This window comes from Phocoena sinus, chromosome 1, assembly GCF_008692025.1.
Source record: "Phocoena sinus isolate mPhoSin1 chromosome 1, mPhoSin1.pri, whole genome shotgun sequence".
Taxonomy (NCBI): domain Eukaryota; kingdom Metazoa; phylum Chordata; class Mammalia; order Artiodactyla; family Phocoenidae; genus Phocoena; species Phocoena sinus.
This window is the reverse complement of record NC_045763.1, coordinates 66,070,019-66,092,369: the sequence shown is the minus strand read 5'-3', so window position 1 is coordinate 66,092,369 and position 22,351 is coordinate 66,070,019. Positions and strand designations below refer to the sequence as shown.

The 22,351-nt window shown below is 37.3% G+C and overlaps 1 protein-coding gene across 2 annotated transcripts in view; it reads left to right on the top strand.

Moving 5' to 3' along the window:
- The window catches only part of SLC44A5 (solute carrier family 44 member 5), a 166,206-nt gene that overhangs the window by 102,407 nt on the left and 41,448 nt on the right, over positions 1-22,351 (top strand). For both annotated transcript variants that reach the window (XM_032638801.1, XM_032638793.1), the window contains exons 4-9: positions 5,897-5,981; positions 12,098-12,226; positions 13,055-13,115; positions 16,631-16,754; positions 18,233-18,316; positions 21,194-21,306. In XM_032638801.1, coding sequence (XP_032494692.1) covers positions 5,897-5,981; positions 12,098-12,226; positions 13,055-13,115; positions 16,631-16,754; positions 18,233-18,316; positions 21,194-21,306 — 596 coding nt within the window. The remainder of the gene's footprint in view (positions 1-5,896; positions 5,982-12,097; positions 12,227-13,054; positions 13,116-16,630; positions 16,755-18,232; positions 18,317-21,193; positions 21,307-22,351) is intronic.

Below are 22,351 nucleotides of genomic sequence, written 5' to 3'. Positions count from 1 at the left end.
AGAGTCAAAGTTCTTTGAGATCAGGGACGTTCTCTCTTTTGCTGTTGTATCCTCAGCACTTCATTATAGTAGGTGTTCAGTAGATTCACTGTTAAATGAATCAGAATAAAGGGGTAGCACAGAAAAGACAGTGATTTGCTCCAGTTGGAGGTCAGTGTAAAGTTCTTATCAGATCCTCCTATTAGCACTGCTAAGTGGTGCCATTATTACTACTCTCATCTAGACAATTAGGAAGCAAATTCAGATAGGTTAAAATACTCACTCAGGGTTAGCTGACCACTAAATGGCAAAAGTAACATGTTCTAACCCCAAATTCTGTGTTCTTTAGGCTGCATATTGATAAAGTTGCAGTGAAATTGGTTTTCCATATTCCACGTTTAATCTAGTCCTTAAAACCTTGAACATAAACTGGTAAAAAGTACCATTAAATTAAAAAAAATGTGTGTGTATATATTTTCATCTGTAAATGAAATGCATCTCTGTGAGAATGTGTAAAGCAGGTTAGGCACTACAGACAACTGAGTCCAGGACATACTTGTTAGACTGTAACAGTGTTTGTACTCATTAGTGTCATGATGTGCTTAGAGCAACCCTTTGATTCTCAACTCTAAAAAACATTCCTTAACTGAGCGTAAAATCCTATGCTTAGAGATGGTGTGATAGTGTTTAGGATAGAATTTGGTCATTCTGAGCTTTGTCTATGCCTAACCAAAAGGACACTAGGGGAAACACTGAGAGTTTTCTAAAATGTCAAAGCAGATAAAACAGACTCAAAGGAAAATGGAGTGCTTTGTTGACGTGTGTAACTTTCTCTGCCTTTTGAGTTGCAGGGAAGTTATTCATGATACTTGCGTATGATCCTTTTCTTTGGGATTTCTACTAAAAAGCAAGAACTCGATTGATTTTGATGCCACCTTTTGGCTACTACAAAAACTTCAGCTTATAAAGTTTGGGTTAAAACAACTTTGAACGTTGTCTGATGCAACCCAATTGCCAGATTAGACAGACCAAAATAACCATCTTCCTAGTATGAGCTTCAGATAGGGAAACAGGAAAGATTAAGAGAACAAAGCTTTTCTATTTAAGTTTTGCATCAATTTGGCATCTAAGTGAAGCAATAATAACTTTGTCTTCAATTCACTGAAGAAACACTTATAAAATGACAAGGAGGTCTCACAAATCTGTTTGACTGAACATACTACAAGCCCAGATTTATTACTTGGTTTAAGTTTTAAAATCTATATCAAAATAATATATGCCTATGAAAATAAACCAAACAATAATGAAGAGCTTATAATAAAAGTAATAAAAGCAATGGTCTCCTGTCTTAGATTTCTTTCCAAAAAGATAATCTCTCCTCCTAATGGTTGTTTTAGTCAGTTCAGGCTGCTATAACAGAATACCATAGAGTAGGTAGCTTGTAAACAACAAAAATTTATTTCTCACAATTCTTGGGACTAGAAATCCAAGATTAGGTGCCTGCTTGGTCAGGTTCTTGGCAAGAGTCCATTCCCTGGTTTGCCATCTTTATTCTGTATCCTCAAATGTAGGAAGGGATGAGAGAGCTCTCTGAGGTCTCTTTTATAAGGGCACTAATTCCATTCATGAGGGCTACACCCTCCTGACCTAAGCACCTCCAAAGGCCCCACCTCCTAATACCATCATTTTGGGGGTTAGGATTTTAACATATGACTTTTGGGGGAACACATTCAGTCCATAACACTGCTTTTAGTTCTTCTGGCAGTTTTTTGCATAACTTTAAATCATATGTTTATTCTTTCAGTTTATACTTTATTAATTTTAGATAGCATCCATTGATAGCCTGCTATGAAAAATGAAGATTTAACTAATTTACATTATCTGTTTTTCTGTTCTCCCTCCTTGTTCCATGTTTAACGGTTAAGTTATTGCCTTCAGATTTTCTTATAGTTTACTTTTGTGACTTTAAATGGTATACTGAGCTTCAATTGCTTGTTCCACTAACTGTTGTCAGTATCTCGACTCCTCTTTATATAAGAGGAGGATATTATCCCCACTACCCTTCTCTCCATCTTTCCTTTCTATTCCACTTTCTATATTTACCCTTTACATGATCAAGTTTGTTATAAAGTTCAGTTCTGCAACTTCATCAGAATCTTTCATGTTCTGTTGGTAGGTTGATTCTAGAAGCTGGAAATAAGACTTTTACTTTGTAATAACTACGTGAAGTTTAGTCACTGTCTGGCCATTACATTTTCATTTCTACTGTGTCCCTGATATCAAAGCCAAATCTTACACTTTATTTGCAGCTTAGCATCATGCTACATTTTAGTTTATTTCAACATAGGGCAATGACATTCATGTATAATGTTTTATTTGTCAGCCAAGTTTTTCTTGAATAGTCTTTATCAGGACCATAAGTTTGTCTACCATTCCAATCACACTATTTTTCAGAGGCTCCCTCTTCTCTGAACACCTGCCTTGTAGAACTTCTGTCCTTTTGTTCCACTCAGGACCAGGTAAATTTTAGGCCTACTGCATAGCTTTAATTCTAGGACTTATCTACCTCATTAGATTGGGTCCCACTTCTAGAGGTGCCAGATTTAGCAAATAAAAACACAGAATGCTCAGTTAATTTTCAATGTCAGATAAACAAGAAATATATATATTTTTTTAGTGTAAGCACGTCTCATGAACAATTTTCTATATCCCAGCTTGTCTTCTTTCTTTGTCAACATCCTTGTTTTGAGGGAGAACATTCTTGATTATCTTCCTAAGAAGAGAAAGCACCGGAAGTAACTTTGAGAAGTCCCTAGAAATATTTTTCTTCTCCCTCTTTACAGTTGACTGATGGTCTAGCTTTAGAAGTGTAACTTGAAAGACAATTCCTGTCAGAAATTTGAAGATACTGTTCTATTGTTTTTAGCATCCAATATGTCTAATGCTCGTCTGTTTCACATACCTTGTGGTGACTTTTTTCCTCTGGGAAAGCATTTAAAATAGTTTCTTTACTCTTGGTGTTCTGAAATCCCACAATTTGTTGTAGGTCTTTCTTAAAAAATATTCTTTTTGTTCAGGCCTCAATGGGGGTCCTTTAATTCTAAAGAGCTATGACTCTCATCAGCTCTGAAATTTTTTCTTCAGTTATTTCTTTGCTGTTTTAATTCTTTCCATTTTATTGTTTGTCTTTTGGGAACTCTGTTAGTCATACCTTGGACCTCCTGGATTAGTCTCGATACCTCTTTTTTTTTCCTTATATTTTCCATCTATGATTTTTTATTCTGTATTCTAGGAGATTCATCAAGTTTTTTCCAGCTCTGCTTTTGATGTTAAATTTTTGTTAATCATATTTTAAATCTCTTAAAGCCCTCTTGTTTCCTATTTATTCCTCTAATAACATAGTATTTTTATGTATGAATAATCTGCTTGAATTACTCTGAAAAAAAAAATTTAAGGTCCCTCCGATACCCTGAATTATTTTTATTTCATCCAGCATCAGTTTTTGTTTGTTTACTTTAGTCTTTCTCTTTCCTATTCTAATTTCTCTTAAACTCCTGATGCTACTTGGTTATCCATTTTTACTAAAGAAAGAATTGGGTTGCTTGTGTGAATTTGCTCTGTTTCTGTGTTAGTAGCTCAGTTTTTCCAGGGAGGCCTCTGCCCTGTATGGGATAGGAATGTTGTGTTAGCTGTTAGATTTCACTACAGCATGAACTGGTGGGAAGCTGACTGTCAGTCATGGGCTTTTACAATGCCAGAAAATGAAGGGTTGTAGACTGGGGTACCCAATCCCACAAAAGCCCTTGCTATCATTCAACAAAAGAGGCCTCTGTTTCTGCCCATTTTTCCTGGATGCTAGAAGTCTTAAGTGTAGGTGTATGGGAGGAGCATAGAGACACTGATTTGCACTGTAGACCTGTATATAAACCTTCATTAATCTTCTTACTTTTGGCCACATTTCTCACTCTCAGCTTTGAGTCCAGAATGTGTCATGATTTCTAACAGGCATATCATATCCCACCCTTTTTGTAGCTTTTCTATGGTGCATTCATCACTCAACGCAGTCTCATATGCTCTCCATCTTCCAGAAACTGTTGAACTCTCTTGTGCAATTTTGTGCAGATCCCATCCTGCACATCCTTAGCTGGTATGGTGAAGTTTATTCCTTTTTGTACTTTTATTTCCATGAGTCTCGAGAAAGAAGAGAGATGGGCTTAAGTGCATCTTACATCAGCTCAAACTAGTAGTTTGTAGTTGCTTCTATTTTGTTGTTTCATGGTGGAAATATAATTCCAGTTAAATAATGAGTTACTTCCTCAATCACTTTTGCAGAATTGTTCGGCTGCAAACATCGCCATCTACTTTGTACCTAAGGAATCTGAGGGCCACTGATGTTTAAAGATATCAGACAGACTTTGATAGAATGACTATAGATTTGTGCAAAAAACTAAGGAGGATTCTAAGATATTGAAAAACTTATTCTGAAATTGATCTCATCCATTCTGCAACATCTGATGAGTGCCTAATATGGGCCAAGTACTCGGCTAAGTGTTGGCAAGGTAGATGGGTATAAAGATGAACACGATACAAACTTTACCCTTGAGGATCACATAATCTGATGAATAACTTGAGTTTATGTAGCATTTTGCAGTTTATAAATCAGTTTTACCTGTGGGGGACTCTTGCCACTTACTGATTTACCATTCAGCATTTTAACTACTCCTAAGGGACTCCAGTGATTCATGACATGTAATAATTTATTCATTTGCTTAGGTACAGATCTGAATCGCATGCAGAAGATATAGTTGCTGTGTGGTGAAAGAGCCAAGCTCACTCTTGTGGAATCGTGAAGTAGCCTTGTGCATATTGTGTATGAATTTATAGCCAGATTCTTGAGCCATCTAGATGGGATTACAAACATGAAATGGGTTTATTTTTCCCCTATTATTGCCTTTAACAATGTTCTTTCAAATTTCTTTCCTTCTTGTTTTGGCATCTTGGGTAGCTTCCTTCCATAGCTTTCTAAATACTTTCTATTGTTAAAAAGTTCAGGGCAGTCCAATTTAAAATTTGAACCTTGCTTCTTACAATTCCCCAGCTCAGGTTTGAACACTGCAGGGGAACTTCGAGTGGGAGAGAGGCCCTGTTCTGCTATTTCCCTTCTCTTCCCTCTCTCCTGGTCCTAGCTCTTTCTTTGTGTGTGACAGATAGAAGGAAGAGTATCTGTTACTTTCCTGGCCACTGTCCTAGTCCCACATGGTTGTTGCTACTGCAGCTAAGATGTAACTGACTATCCATAAACTCTGTCTTTGGGGTAAGCATCCAAAGGCTGGCTCTCTCATGGTGCACAAGTGGAAATTCTCTGGGGAAGTCCTCACTGACTAGTTCTTTGACTTGAGAAATCAGCTTTGGCTTGCCCTCCACCAAACCCCTTTGGCTTTATCCCTGGTGATTAACCTCCAGTCTCTTGTCACATGAGGTACCACCAGGAGGATGCAAGCCCATTTACTTGACTCCATGTTCTCCCATGACAGGCTGCTTCAGTGCTGCCCTCTTTCTACCCCATTGGTTTATTTCAACTCTCCTGTGATCTCTTTGGGTCTCACTTTTCCCTGCTAAAACATTAAACATTTTTCAACATTATTTTCAATGGCAATATAGTCTTCTACTTTATGGATGTGGAATTCTTTATGTAACCAATCCCCTGTTGATGGACAATTTGATTATTTCAACTTTTTACTATGACCAAAAGGTGCTTTAAATGTTAGGCAGGTTAAAGGGGAGTTGGAGAATATTTTGCAACTGTCTGGGGAAAATGAAGCCGATTTTTAAATGTTATGTTATATTAAAGTATACAGGGGCTGAAATGATATGAAATATTTCCACAGTCACTAAAAATATTATGTTGTTTTTTTAGGAACAAGCCCATTTTGTTTTACTTTAACCTGCTCAGCTGTACCAGTCCCTCCGTGGTGGTAAACCTACAGTGCCCTACCAGACAGGTAAGGCAAAAAAAAAAAAAAAAAAAAAAGCCTCGCTGGTGATGTTAGTGATTTTGAACATTCTTGGGTGAAAGAATTGAGAAACTACATTTGGGTTCTGGGTGTGTGTGATTAATGATGAATTTATGGAAGGTGGGAAGACAGAAGTATAAGCTCATGTTTGTTCATATACAATTTTAAAAAAGCAGTATTACTAGGAACCTCAGTGATTATCTTGTCTAACCACCTATTTTTATAAATGAATAAACTGCAGCCCAGAGAAGTGGAGATATTTTTCTCAGGATCAGTATTAGGAAGAATAAAGCCAGCTACTGTAACTAATAAACCCGTTTTTCAGTGACTTAAAACAGTAGTTTCTTTTCAGTCATATAAGAGTAAAAGGCGGTGTTTGTGGTCAATGGGCAACTCTCTTCCAGGCTCTTTTCATCTGGTGGCTCTGTCATCCCTTAAGTCCTCAGCAGGAGCAGCATCCAGTTGCCGGAAGAAGACAGAGAGGCTGAGTAAAGCACCCCTGTTCTTAAAAGCCTTGGATCAGTAGGGTCACACAGTGCATTTCTACTTATATGCCATAAACTCATTAGTTTTATTTGTTCACACCGAGATGCAAGAAGGAGGGAATAAAGCAATGTAACTGTGGGCTGAGCAGCCTTTTGTGTTCCATGAACAGATGAAACAATAGGGACAAACTTCATTGTTTCTTCCATAGTCTATCCCTCTGTCCTCCAGAACACCCTTCTTCCCAAGGGAGACAACCCAGAATCCCATGTGGTACTATCTTTAACCCATAGTCTAGGATCTATGGATTATGGATAGTCTCTCCATCAGGTCTTGACACTAAATGCACAATGGGGAACAGGTCTAGAAAAATTAGAATAGAAGCTCCCATTCAGAAAGGGAGGAGGTATAAATGCACAGTGGTCTTTAGTGCATGGCACTGGAGAACAGTCTTTTATTCGACCTACCTGGATCGTGTTCTCTGAAGGAAGTTCCTTATCCATCACATCCTATGATTCTTTGCTCAACCACCTGAAAGGTTATTTCCTGTCTGTCAGCATCAGACCGCACCACTGCTGAGCATTGGAAATATACCCTCTTAGGGGCCATGCGGCTTTGAAACTTTCTTCCTATTGTGCGAGTTTAGAACCTCAAAGATTATATTAACAGTGAAAGGCCTTTTCAGGTTAGTTCATGAATTTGGCAGTACAACTACCTCAAAAACTTAGTAAGATTTTGACTTAGTTGCTTCCTCTTGGTTCCACTTTGCTGTGCATCAGAAACTAACACAACATTGTAAATCAACTATACTTCAATAAAATTAAAAAATTAAAAAAAAATAACTCCCTTATATAAACCCTCAGTTCTTTTGCCCCTTCTGATTTACTTGTACTTCCCTGGCAAAACATCATTCATGGCTAAATGCAGCTTTCTGCCTACTCCATGCCTCAACCCAGGCAGCTGTGTGTTCTTGCAGAAAACACACACAACAGTCCATTAAATTTAGGACCACTAACCTCAAGGGGGCCCTTAATGCTGTCCCCAAATCACACAGGAGACCCTTTGCCCATTCACTAGCTACTCTGCTAGAAAACAATTTCACACCTTTTCCTCTCACCTCAAACCTCCAAGACCTCCTTCCCAGTCTCCATGTCAGCCTCTGACTTAGCTTCCTATTTCACTGAGAAAGTATTAGCATTCAGAAGACAACTTTTACGAGCTACCACACTGACCTCCACTTGCCTACCTGTCATCATCTGTGTTCATGTATTTACTCTACCTTCCCTGCTCTTACTGTGGAGGAACAGCCTGTGCGCCCAAGGCCAGCCCATCCGCTCGTGCATTAGATCTTATCGTCACTCACAAAGTCCAGCACACAACTCCAGAAATCTTCTGTTTTTTTCTTTTATTACCATTTTCCTTCTCTACTAAGTTACCCCATCGGTAGACAAACATGCCATCTTAAATAATTCTCTCCTTGATCCCACATCCCCTTCCAGTTACTGCTTCATATCTCTGTGCCTCTTTTTTTGCCAAACTCCTCATAAGAATAGTTTATATTCAATGTGTCTAAATCCTCCTTTCTCATTTTCATTCAGGCTTTTACTCCTGCTCTATTTTCTCCAAATGATATTGATACCATTGATCTCCATCTATTTAAACCAATGGTCAGTTCTCAATCCGTATTTACTTGAGCTAACAGCACTGTTTAATCAATCCCTCTTCCTTAATATACTTTCTTCACTTGCCCTCTACGGCACAACATTGTGTTTCCTCCCAACTCTCTGGCTGCTCCCTATCAGTCTTCTTTGATGGTTTCTCTTCATCTTTCCAGCATCTTCTAAACACTGGAGTTTCCTCCTCTACCAAGCTTAGTCCTCTTCAATACCTACATTTACTCCTTTTGGCGATTGCACCTAGTCTTGTGGTTTTAACACAATCTATATGTTGCACTTCCTAATTTATCTATCCAGATCAGTCTGCTCCCAGAACTCCAGATCTTTCTATCCAACCACCTATGCCATGTCTCTACAGGGATATTTAGTTAGCATCTCAAATATAACATGTCCAAACTCAAGTCCTAGTCTCTGACTTTATCCTTAAAATTGTTCCCCAACCCCCATCGGTCTTTTCTATTACAGCTGTAAATACCATCAAATCATCCTTGATCCCTCTTTTCTATCACACTCATGTTTGAGCTGTGAGCTAATTCCTCTGGTCTCCATTCAAAATATACCCAGGACCAAACTCCTCCTTTTTTCACCATCTCCTCCTTTTTTCAAGGAACCAGCTAGATTAGTTCAATGACCTCCTGACTGGTCTCTTCTTGCCCCTGTCTCCAGCCCCTTAGACTCTCTTTTCCACCCAGCAGCCAGTGTGATCCTGTTAAATGTAAGTCACATTATGTCCCTCCTTTGCTCAAGCCCCCTCCCCTCAATAGCTTCTCAAGTTACTCATATTAAAAGCCAAAGTCCTAACAATGGCCTACAAAGTTCTTCACTGTCTGCCCGACTCTGACCACATATGTTATGGCTCTCCCTCTGCTCACTGCACTCGGGTCATACTGACCATCTGTTGTCTTCAAAGGATCCAGGAAAGTGCCGACTTCATAGCTCTAGACTTGGCTGATCTCCCTGCCTAGCCTGCTCTTTCTCCAGATGACTAGATCACTAGTCTTCTTCAAGTCTTCCTCAAGTCTTCCTCAAATATTACCTTTTGTTGAGGCCTCCCTTAACTACCTGTTTAAAATTAGAATCCCACCCTGGTACCTTTCATCCTCTGGCCTTCTTTCTAGCCTTATTTTTCTCCATAACACCTGCTACCATCTCATAGCAAACAATTTTGTTTATTTGTTGTTAACCATCTCCCCTACTAGAAAGTACGGATTTTTATCCGTTTTGTTCACTACTGTGTCCCCAGTGCCTAGAACAGGCTCAGAGTAGGTGATCAATAAATATTTGTTGAGTGAATGAGTAAATGAATGAATGAGAGAATATCTTCCTATTCCCAGTCTAGAAAATTTTCCACTACACTATACAAATACATCATTCCCATGATGAAACAAAAAAATCCTTGCACATTATGCTTTTTATTACATTTCACAAATTACTATATTACATAAATTACTAGATTTACTAGATTATCCTTTCTTCATGGCAAATTGTAGTGTTTCAACCTTCAGTGTAACTCTCTTTTCCACTCACCAAATCCTAATTTATATTAGAATGTTAACCCTATATGAATGGAAGATGTAAAAATAATGATGAAGAACTATATTCAGAATGTCCCTTTGTGTTTATACAAAGAATCAGAACTGAGTCAGAATATATTTTAGCTGCCAATAATGCAGGATTGCTTTCAGTCTGCCAGGCAGTAGTGCGTCTACTGATCCAAGCCATATTTTTATGCATGATGTTTTTTGTTAATGCAGCAGGGTCCAGACATGTGTCATAAGCATTTAAAGGACAGACCTTGATCAATTAGGATACCCAACCTCAGTGTGACCGTCATTTTTGGCTAATTATATGTTGATTGCTACTAGTCAGCACCCTATTTGAAGTGAACAAATTGGTCTGATAGAGAGTAAAGAACATTTGCTATAGTGTTTTTTAGCAGCTCATTTGTGTCTGGAATGAAATTTGATGTGATTCTCATTATCAAAACATTTTTTACCACTTAAATTACTTTCTTTTATATGTTGCATACACCGCACTTTTATATGTGTAGTATACATTGTATATGTGTGTATGTATAAATACAGAAATCATCATAGCCTTAACTCAGTAGCTCCTACCATCATTGAAAGCCTGTGAAAACATTAGTATATTCAGTATTCACTTTTATAAATCCATTTAAATGTATCCAACAAGGGGCTAGTTCAGTTATCTTTCAGAGTCATGTAAGTAAATTGCCAAAGTCTAAATGTCTGTGAGGTAGCTCCTAATACGTTCATGGTTTTTTCAGCTTAGCCCCGATTGGAGTAAACTTTTGATGTTCGCATTGGCAATGACCTCAGTCTTCTTCCAAAAAATGTGAGCATGTTGGTTGGTTGCTGTGAATGTCCCTAAACAGTTCTTCAGTTTTCATAGAAAGATACCTGTGAGACTTTCAATATTTCCTCTAGAGGTGTGTGAACGTGTGTATGTGCTTGTGTGTGTGTGTGCATATGTGTGTAGGAGAGACTGAGAAAGAGAAAATGCACCTGGAGGTGTGAATGTGGAGATGAGTTGTTTACCTTGTCAAAACTTCTAAAAGAAATTGGACTGCTGCTGCTACAAAACAATATTAACTGTGAGATTTTTGAGGTACCCATTTAGTTATCTACCTACTACCTTAGCTGTGGGGTTGATACCAATTGTCCTCGTGTAGCAGAGACATGACCCAAAAAAGGGGAAAGAGATGTCACCTCAGCAGCCGTGTTTTTACCTAACTAACAGTGGGGGTTGAGCTAGAATCTGGTCATTGAGAATGGTTACCAAAGTACAGTAGGGAGATGGAGCAAATCAGAGCTGAGAAGCCTTTCCTAAGGAGGAACTGAAGGTGGAGGAAGGGAATGTTCAAGGATTGACTACAACTCTCATGGCTTCCCATGATCTTTGGTTTTTTATTACAAACAAAAGCAAAACCAACAGAGTGCATCTTCCCTGATTCTGCTTCCTCTCTGTGGAGTTACTAATTGGATTGCAGTCAATCCACGGTGGCTCTGTGGACTAGCACGGCCATCCGGTTTGGCATTAATAGGCCCCCAAAGTTAATTAATGTAAGATAATTGCATCAGTGACCTCTCTGCCCACGTTTGACTGGTGCTGCTGAAAGACAATAATAATGATTGATTGCCACAAATAGCCCTAATTTTGTTAGTTTCTTATGGTAATAAAACCTCCAATTATGTTCTGAGAATTCATTGGCACTGATAGTTATTAGTGGCATAAGTTATCAATGTTTGGAGCGTTTTAAATTACCATTGTATTCACATAAAGGAAAGAAAGCAAGATTCTAACCCTGAAAATGTATAAACTACACAGGTGAAATTAATCTTGCATTAAGCTCTTATCTACTAATTCAGAAAATCATGAAAAACTATTTCATTAAAAGTTCATCACTGTCCTATGGAAGATGTCACACAAATCTACAAATTATAAAATTGCATAGAACTGCACACACATACACACAAATGAATGCATGTAAAACTGGTGGAAACTGAATAAGGTTAGTGGATTGTAACAATATCAGTTTCCTGATTGTAATATTGTACTATAGTTATGCAAGTTATTACTATTGGCCAAAACTGGGTGAAAGGTATGTGGAATCTATTATTTTTCACAGCTGCATGTAGATCTACAATTACGTCAAATCAGAAGGTAAAAGTAAGTTTGTCATTGTACAGCATCTTATTGTTTTAACAACATCAACATTGAAGGGCAAGGAGTAGAGGTTGAATACTAGTACGTGAAATTTTATTTTTTACAGTAAGTTTAGAGAATTGATTTAAGTTTCTTAGATGGAAAATGGTGCTTTGCTTTTTTATAGTGGTGGGTAATTTAGAAGTTTAACCTTGTAGATAATTCCTTGGTTTGTTCAACTCAATTCAGTTCCCACCATTGTGTTTCTTTATTTCACAGATCTGTGTCTCCAAGTGCCCAGAAAAATTTTTAACCTACATGGAAATACAATTTATGTACAGAAAAGACAGAAACGACTGGACATACTACAGCCAGTTCTGCAAGTCTGCTCTTCTTAAGCCTGCGAAGGTATGTGTGTTTAAGCTTAAAACTAGAAAGAATTTACCTTGTTTCAATCGCAAGTGTAACATGAGCATTTGTAACGGATCAAGCTCCAAAATCTTCTTGGAAGTGATTACTAACGGTACCATTTCATTAAAACACAAATGCACATGTACATACAAACCCACACACACACAATTTATACCATATCATTTTGTAGACTTGGGGTGTTATACAAGACTGTTAGGTCTGGTAAGTTAGCATCAACTATTCCCTGACACCAGCAAATTCTCTACTTGGATTTTTTGCTGTCTAGAGCTAAGAGCTAAATGTCATTTGCAGTCACCATTTCATTAATGTGGTGATAAAGCTCCGTGGCTACTTAGTAATAAGAATTTTACTTCCAAACCTGGTTTGATAATTACTCATTTAAAAAGTCCCCGAACACTACCTAGATTTAAGATTTATAAGGGATTTCTAAAGCCTTATTGTGTTAATTAGTAGTAATGGCTTCTAAATTAGAGAAGATGCCATTTTTCCAGGAAAAAATTAAAGGATTAGAGACTAAGGATATAACTAAGACGAAGATACACACCTTCAAAGACATGCCTTGGTTTCAGCAGGTCTGACTTTATTATTGTTGATTCAATTGAACTACAGTTAGGATATTTAAGAGTGTTTGTCAAACAAGTATGTGTGTGTGATAATCTTACAATTACTCTTATTAGGGGTGTAATTTGGGATAAGGAGATTATTAGGGAATTGAATTTTTAAGGGACAAAATTTTTATATCAAGAGTAAAACTTGTCATCACATCATCTTTAAAATGTTAACCTACTCTTCCTTCAATTTTAGACTCTCACACAAGTTTTACTGGATGATGATTGTCCAACAGCGATTTTTCCAAGCAAACCTTGTAAGTGGCTATTATTTTACCTTAGAAACACAGAATCTACCAAGAAGTTATTTAATTCAATTCCCTTATTTCACAGTTGATGAAACTGAGGCCGGGAATGGTCCTATGACTGGCCCAGGGTCCCAGAGTTAATTAGGAAGAATAAAGCCCATTCTGGCTCCAGCTGGGGATGTTCCACTGGAACTTGGTGAGGTTTTAGGTTTGGCTGCTTAAACACACACAAAAAAGTTTGAAAATTGACTTTTAAAAGCCCATTCAGGTTGATTCTTCGGTGCTCTGTGAACACACATAAGCACAGACACACTCTAACACATCCACCCCTGAATTCAGCCAAAAAGTTTGTTGAGAAATTGACACTGGGGAGTGAGGGTGGGGCATATACTTGTATTTATAATTTGGAAGTTGAAATATTTCTATGTCTCCTGAATGCATCAACATTTTATTTCTTTAAAATTTATAAACTTTATTTTTTTGTGTGGTACGCGGGCCTCTTGCTGTTGTGGCCTCTCCCATTGCGGAGCACAGGCTCTGGACGCGCAGGCTCAGTGGCCATGGCTCACGGGCCCAGCCGCTTCATGGCATGTGGGATCCTCCCGGACTGGGGCACGAACCCATGTCCCCTGCATTGGCAGGCGGACTCTCAACCACTGCGCCACCAGGGAAGCCCCTATAAACTTTATTTAACTGTTTAGAAGAAAATGAAATAATCATTTTCCTTTCTTAAGGCTATAATTCTAACAACAGAGAAAAAACTTTACATAAAGATGTCCATCACAGTGTTGTTCCAAAAAAAGAAAAGACAAAGAAAATCAAAAGGAAATACTCTAATATCCAAGAGCAAGGAAATGCTTAAATAAATTATGATGTATTCATTAAATGAAATATTTATAATTTTTACCTATAAGTATTGTGTATATGTTACAATGTTACATAAGATGAAAAATACTATATGAATTATGACAAGCCTGTATAAATTAAAATAAACAACAACCAAAAATAACTACTCAAAGAAAAAGATTGGAAACAAATATGCCAAAATATTAAGTGATTGTTTTGGAGGTGGCAAAACTATGGCCATTTTCTCTCTTTCTTCTTTTTTCTATATCTCTGTTTTTCCACAATGAGTACATATTTCTTTTAAAATGGAAGAAAGACAGCAGTCATCAGTTTGAGTAGAAAGTCAGGTACCATTGAAGTAGCTACCATCAAGCATAATGTCTTGCATGCTCCCATCAGTCTTCTCTGGATCATTAAAACCCTGCAGCAAAGATGTAGGCCTGGCAAGCAACTGCATTTAACCAGGAAGTCCTGGGCAACAAGTGTCTGCAGTCAAGAAGAATGTTACAAATTTTTATGCAAAACGGTAAAAATGAATCATTAGTCACTGAAGATGTAATAGGTATAAAAGTATAACATATATTCCTGCCCTTATAAGTGTAGTTTGGTTAAATCACACAATATGAAATGTACATTGGGAATACAAAAATGAGTAAGGCACAGTCCTTCACAGTCTAGTGAAAGAAACATTAAGATAAATATTGAAATCACTTGTATCCCCCCAATAGAGGATTAAGTATAGTATTTGAAACAATAGTATGCAGCTAATAAAATTCACTCATTAAAGATTTTATAAATGGAAATAAGTAATATTATAAGAAAGAAACAAGGGACAACCTCTCATGTACTGTATAATTATAACTCTCAAAAAAAAAATTTCTTATAGAAGAAAGACTGGAGGAAATGCACCAAAAGGTTAATATAGTTCACTGTGGGTGGTAAAACTATGTACAGTTTTGTATCTTCTTTCATAAAATTTTCTCTACTTTCTAAATATATAATGAGCATATTTAGTAATTAAAGCTAACAGACTAGATGAGTTATTGCCCAGATATAATATGTAGGACAAGTTTCGGGGGTTCTGTACGTGGAAACAGTCATGTTGAAGGAGGAGAAAGAGAAGGAGTACAGAGAAAGGAAGAAGGGAAGGCAGGAGAGAACCTGGGCCTGTAAACCAAGGGAAGAGAGTTTTGAAAGGCAGGGGTTGTCTCCCATGTCAAAGACTCATTCAAGAGAAAGTTAATTCATTCAAGAGCAGATACTTACTGAGTTCCACTATGTACCAAGCACTGTGCTAGGTAATGGGTTCAAGCAGGATGAAGACTAAAAAAGATTTGGAGGTTTTGGCAACTAGGAGGTCACTGGAATCACTGGGAGGCTAATTTGCATGGAGAGGTGGAGACAGAAATACGGTTGGATTGAGAGGGAATGGAAGCATCTGGTAGAGGCTACTATGTCAGATTTGCCAGGGAAGAGCAGGAGAGAGAGAGGGCAGTCACCCCGATTACAAAAGCTACGGAACATGAAGGTGGGTAGATCAGACCATTTTAAAAAAGGAAAGTCAGGAAAAGCTTTACAAGGACATATTTCTTCTTTCTCTATATCAGCTGCTTTCATATTTTCAGGTTTACACTCCATGCGAACCCATGCAAGTCTGTGATACTTCTTGTAAGAAAAAATATATAAATTATCCATTTCTGATCGCTCCTCCCTCTTCATTTAAAATTGGGGTTTTAAAACATTTTTAGTAATAAAGATTTGTAAAGAGTCAAGGATTCTGTATAATTAAAAATAAGCACATAGGGGCTTCCCTGGTGGCGCAGTGGTTGAGAGTCCGCCTGCCGATGCAGGGGACACGGGTTCGTGCCCCGGTCTGGGAGGATCCCACATGCCGCGGAGCGGCTGGGCCCGTGAGCCATGGCTGCTGGGCCTGCGCGTCCGGAGCCTGTCCTCCGCAACGGGAGAGGCCACAACAGTGAGAGGCCCGCGTAACGCATAAAAAAAAAAAAAAAAAAAAAAAAATAAGCACATAGAAGATTGAATGGTAAATTAACTCTTCTCAGAAATGCTAGTTTTCAAAGTGTGGGCCATTTTTGATAGCTTTAGAATTCCCATTTCCAGCCCCTCTTAAAAAAAACTTGTAAATGAGCTGGAAGACAGACAAGTTATTCAGACTTTGTACATAAAAATTCAATTGTCTTAGTAACCTAAAATTTGCGCTGATTCTTATTTCCCAAGGAAATGTTCACTAAACTCTGGTTTTCAAGGTTTCACTCAAGGATTATCTAAGAATTTTGTAAAATAACAAAATAAATTCATCCAATCATTCAAGTAAATATAGCCTTTTTATTAAAATGTGTTTACCATGAGAGAGAGGTTATCAGTATTACTCTTATAAAACCTGTGCTGTGTGTCCTTCTTATGGCTACTTGATGAATATACCATGTATAAAATAATCAGCAAGTTTAAATGTAGCTTCAGATTATGATTGTATTTGCTTTCCATGTCAGTCTTAGAATCATCAGAAATTCTGATTATCAAGTAATGGGCAATTATCTATATTCAGCAATTTATACATTGTCTAGTAAGAATTTGATTATAAATAACAGAAGGCTTAAGAAAGGGAGGACATCATGAAGGAAGAAAGTGATTATCATAATTTTAATTTATTTTTACAGATCTCCAGAGATGTTTCCCTGACTTTTCTACTAAAAATGGCACTTTAACAGTAGGAAATAAGACAGTGTTTGAAGATGGAAGTGGAAAGACAAGAAATGCTGTAGAACTCAGGGCAGCTGCAAAGTATGTTGTTTACACTCCCATTTTCAATTTTGATGCATCCCATTATTGTCCCCAAACTAAAACTTCCATTAGGTTAAGGGTTATGGAGGAAGAATTATGTATTATTCTGAAATATCCATGTCACTGTGGATTAGAGAACTCGGTATGTGTTCATTAAGAAAGCCAAGTAAAGGAGAAAGCAGAATGAATTTGAAAGAACAATTATGTTTTTCAAAATGGTTAAGTCTTTCATTATCAACAGGTATAGAAATGAGACATCAGGAAACAGATCGCAAGACCTTAGTATAATTTACTTTTGAATAAGCATAATTTTAAAAACCCATGCTTTTTTAAAGCACCATTTTTAAAAAATGACTGAAGTAATAAAACTCCTAGATATTTTAAAGGGAAGGGGGCCTTAAGAAAGGTGAAACAACCATGATGCTGCTCTATCAGTACTGTGTCGAATTTCTATGGACTAACTACAGTGAAGTAAATTTTCTGTTTCCCTTGGCTATATGCATCATGGTGTTCCACGTTATTGGGAAATACAATTCCCTGGGTGCACACAGACTTGTATGTGCACAAATATAAACACACAGAGTACCATTTCATAGCTTAGTTGTTGAATTTAAAGTAAAAAATAAAGGCATTGTAAAAAATTTATTGTTCTTTCTCAAAAGATTTTAGCAGTCCGAGTAGAATAGTGCAGTTCCTGTGTGTTTAGAATATGATAGCAACATGGATGAATTTCACAAATATAAAGCTATGTGAAAGAAATCATAAAGTAATAGTACAATTCCATTGATGAAAAAGTTTAAAGTAAGCACAACTAAATTAAATTACCCTATGATGCATATATAAATGGTACAACTAAAAAGCAAGCTAGGAAATTATTATCACAAAAGTCAGGATTATGGTTAACTTTAGGGGAAGAGGGGGGAGGTGTTGTAATTGGGGCACATGGGGGAAAAGAATGACTATGCTGTAGTTTCTAAGTATGTTCACTCTGATAATTCATCAAACTGGATGCTAACGATTGGTGCACTTTTCTGTATGTGCCTCTTTGTGCCTTCCTGCTACAGAGCTGTCAGAAGATTAAGAAGGGGAATTAAATATCATATTCATTCTTGGCTCTATGGATTTTATATTGGCTCTATGGATTTTAAAAGTTAAAAGCTGATCTTACCATCTAAATTCTTGTCTTATAGTGAGGCTTCTGCAACACTGAGGGTGTGTTGCACATGTTGGAGAGGGGTCTATTTATCGCTCTTGGAAGCCACGTTCCCTCTGTGTGCAGCCGTAGCTGGCTACCTTTGCAGGTTTAACGAAGTGACACCTCATGTATTGTTGTGGCTAGGAAAAGAGTCACTAGTGATAAATGGTTTCTAAAAATATGCTTAGAACTGCAGCTTCCAAATACCTTTTATCATAACAAGAACATTTCTGTTTAGTGGTAGTCAAAAAATAATTGATTTTTTTTCCTTCTTTGAATTCAGTGGTATCAATAACGTCCTTGATGCAAGGGCAATTGGAGTGAAAGTGTTTGAAGACTATGCAACAACGTGGTATTGGATTCTCATGTAAGTGAAAGCTTAGGTGTTTCTTCTCCAGCCCCATTCTGATTTTATCTTTGTAGAATTTCTTTCTTCAAATTCCCCATTCATAGTCATGAATAAAAGGTTGACTTGGATTTCAGTTCCTGCCACTTTCTTTTTCAGACAGAGTGAAGATGAGGCAAAGATATTTGGAAATCTGCCCAGTGGTAGCAGAAAGTTATAAGAATGTAAATTTAATTTTATTAAATCACTAGTAAAAGTCCTCTTATAAACATATATTTCAAGTCACGCAGGGCCATATCTGTGGTATGTTTGCTTTTCATCACACGTTACAGTGGATGCAGTGTTATTTCTCTGGTACTCACTTGTCCTCCCCTTGACCTCCAAAGGATCATTCTTATTTTTTAACACAGCCCTTCCACATAATGTTTGTTATCATCATCCTCAAAGTCACTGTACTTGAGAGAAGCTGAAAAAGACATTTGAAGGGAGGAGGAGATTTTAAATTTTCAGACATAAGATTTGCATTTCTGAAACATAAAGGAAAATGCAGTCACTCTTCTGGAGCAGGTACATGTTTTGATATGCCTAAGGCTGTCATTACTATCTGGCTCTTGTGCCACCTTCTTGTACCCTAAGTACCCTAAAAGCATCTATGATTCCCTGGTGATCAAAGAATAAAGTGAAAACTTCTTCAGATACTTACAAAGCCCCTTACAATCTGGTCCAACTTAGTTTCCCAGATTTATCTCCATGCATGTTTCTGGATTAACCCTATATTCTAAACACATCAAATAGCATGCCTATCCCTGGACTGTCAAACCCCCATGTTTTTGCACATTCTATTCTCTTTCCTAGCATATCCTTCCTTGTGTCCTGGGCAACCCCATCTCATTATTTAAAATCAGCTTTTGTGTCATCTATGATGTCTTTCTTGACTTCCCCAGCTATAGTAAATTACTTGCCCCTCTGTGTTCCTCACGGTCATTGTGTGTGTGTGTGTGTGTGTGTGTGTACATACCTATATATAAACACACATACCTGTCTTCCATATAGCACCACTGTCTTGTGTTTTATTTACCTGACTCTTTCCCTCTGATAAACTATGAACTCTTTACTATGATAACTATGTCTAACTCATCTTTATTTTCCTAACTCCTGGTATGGTTCTTGGACCATAGAGATGCATAGAAAATGTGGAATAGTTATAAAAATACTAGGGGAACAAGATAGATATATTTAACTATAAGGTGCTTAATAAAGTCAAAATTGCACTGTGTGTAAAATACTAGTGAGTAGTTTTTGGAGCTATAAAGCTAGATAGTTTTATCAAATTTTACTCATTTTGATGCTTTGTCTTAAACAATTACAGTAATTATTTTCAGTGTGTATTTCAGGGTATATCTCCATAGCAGAGATTGTAGTCTATACTTGACAGGAAACTGGTGCCCCTATTGTCAGACCCAAATATCACTAGATAATTTCTATGTTTTTCCTTTGTTTTGGCTTTCCCACTCTTACCTGAAAAAAGTGTAAATTATGATAGATTCTCCTGCCCTCCTCACTCCCAACACACGCACTGAAATGCTCTCTACCCAGGGACTAAACACCTAGAACTGCTAGAACATATACACCTCCCTTTATTTTCAACTCTTCTGTTCTCATCGATTTTATACATATAAAGCCAAAGACTGACATGCTGGGATTTAGTTTATTCAGTTAGAATTTTTATGCGGGAATTAAAAACACAGAACAATAAAGAGCTATATTTCTTTTCTTCCCCCCAACCTTTTTTAATAACCCCCTTGGACTATGCCATGGAATAATTCTTCAACTATGTTGAATATTTCAGCATGAAAGTATCTGTGATTTTTAAAAGGGAATGGCTTCTGAAGTTAAAAGCATAGGCTCTGCAAGACTGCAAGCTGAGGAGGTGCTCTGATACATGCTGTCATCTATCCAGTGACAGTATTATTAATATTTTATTTTTAAAGATAATATTTGAAGACAATAAACTCAATCAATGTGCCAAGCTCTGTCTGTTTGAAAGCTTGCAGATATCACCAGTGGTGTCAGTTCTTAATAGAAGCCAAATTTCCAATCTTAGTGAGTTCTCTTTGATGAAATTACCTGGAAGAATCCAATATGACTTTAACCTGGATATATGGGGGTGGGGGGGAAGAAGTACCTCTAGTAGCTCAATCAAACCCCAGGAAGAAATTGAAACAGAAGGAAAATATTCATGCTGTTGATTGGTTGATGAAGTTGCATGGCCCAGGAGACACAGAAGCTTTATCACAGCTCCAAGTAATGGCCCACAGATCACTGGGGAGCCGAAATAAATGTCTAGTGAGGTTAGACATCACAAACGATTAGCGATAATTAGACCAGAATGATAATGACTGCAAAATCATGGATTTAGGAACTGTGTGGGGCAGTTATTTTGCTTGTCTTTCTGCCCTAAGTTTGTTCCCTTACTGCTAGAGTGTTATATTACATAAGGTTTTCATTAGTCACCAGGTAGATAGAACAAGAAGAGCACAATTTCCTCCTGGATATGCTTTATCCATGCTTTTTATACTTGGTGGGTAAGTGTGAAGGAAAAAAATAGGATCGTGGCAGATAGGAACTGTGGTTTTTCCTGGAACAACTATTGATACTGAACTTCAGTTTACCTAGGCACAAAATTGATTCATGTGTAAAGTCCCTGATGGTCCTACTCTTTCACATGAAAATCTTAACAGCAAAAATTATTTATACTTTTTAACATTATAAATGTTTCTATAGCCAGGTAAAATAATCAAGAATCTTTTTGAATAGAAAAAGGTGTTGTCTTGCTATGCTCATTCTGCTGTTTAGCACACTGGCCCACTGTGTTTGTTGTGCCTTTTTTTCCTCCAGTGGCCTGACGATCGCCATGCTCCTCAGTTGGATGTTTGTGATACTCCTGAGGTTCACGGCTGGCTTCCTCTTCTGGCTCTTCACCTTTGGTGTGATTGGGATTATAGCTTATGGTAGGTATTGCCCTCTTAAAATCACCAAATATCAAAATAATCTTTTTCTTTTCAGTCCCCATTGTCAATCACCAGAAAGTATTTTCCTTGCAGTGAGTTTAATTATTCCCCTCCAAAAGTTGTTAAATTGAGAAAAATGATTTAATTTGCATATATTGTCTCTATTATTTCTTCTTTATCTTGGAAAAAAAAAAAGTGCTATCAGAAAGTCCTACTGTTTTTCTCTACCAGCCTCTGGTCTCATGCCTCATGGGTATAAAGAAGGAGGTAAAAAAATCCCTTTTAAGTTAATGAAAAATATTTCAGACAATTTCTTTGAGTCCCTTAACTTTTCTGTCTGATCAAAGGCCAGGTCTGCATTGTAACAGAAGTGTGATTGATCTGTTTTCCTCTTTCAACTTAGAACTTTTAATCCAGGTACTGTCACATATTTTAATAATTGGCCAGTACTCCATAATGAGGCATCACCCTCTAGAGGCAAGTATTCCGAATTACACATTGGATGGAGACTTTATTTCAAGGTTGGGCTCTAATTATTAACTCGATCCTGCCAAATGCAGTACAGGTAAAATGCAAATACTAAAAAAGGAATTAAAAGTCTCTCCTAATGAACAGTATGGCACTTATGGCAGCTTCTCAGTCTTCTAATAAATGTATGGGCCAATATATGAATGTTAGAGAGGTTTCTATTCAAAAGAATGATTTCTGCTACAACACCATTTATATTGACAATGAGATTTTATGGTCATAGATACCAAAAATAACAATTTCCTATTTTTGTCACTCAAAGAAGAAGAGCTTTAAACATGTCAGCGTTAGAAACCAGCAGAATCCGCAAAATCTGTAGCTAGCTTGGGTTCCAATCCCAGCTCCATAATGTAACTGGGAGACTTTGGAAAATTCTAATGATTATAAGCCTCAGTTTCCTTATCCATAACATCAGCACAATAATGGTATCTCCATCTAACAAGACTGTGAGTGTAAAATGAGACAATGAATATAAAGATCTTAGAACGGTCCCTGGAATACAGCAAACACTCAGCAT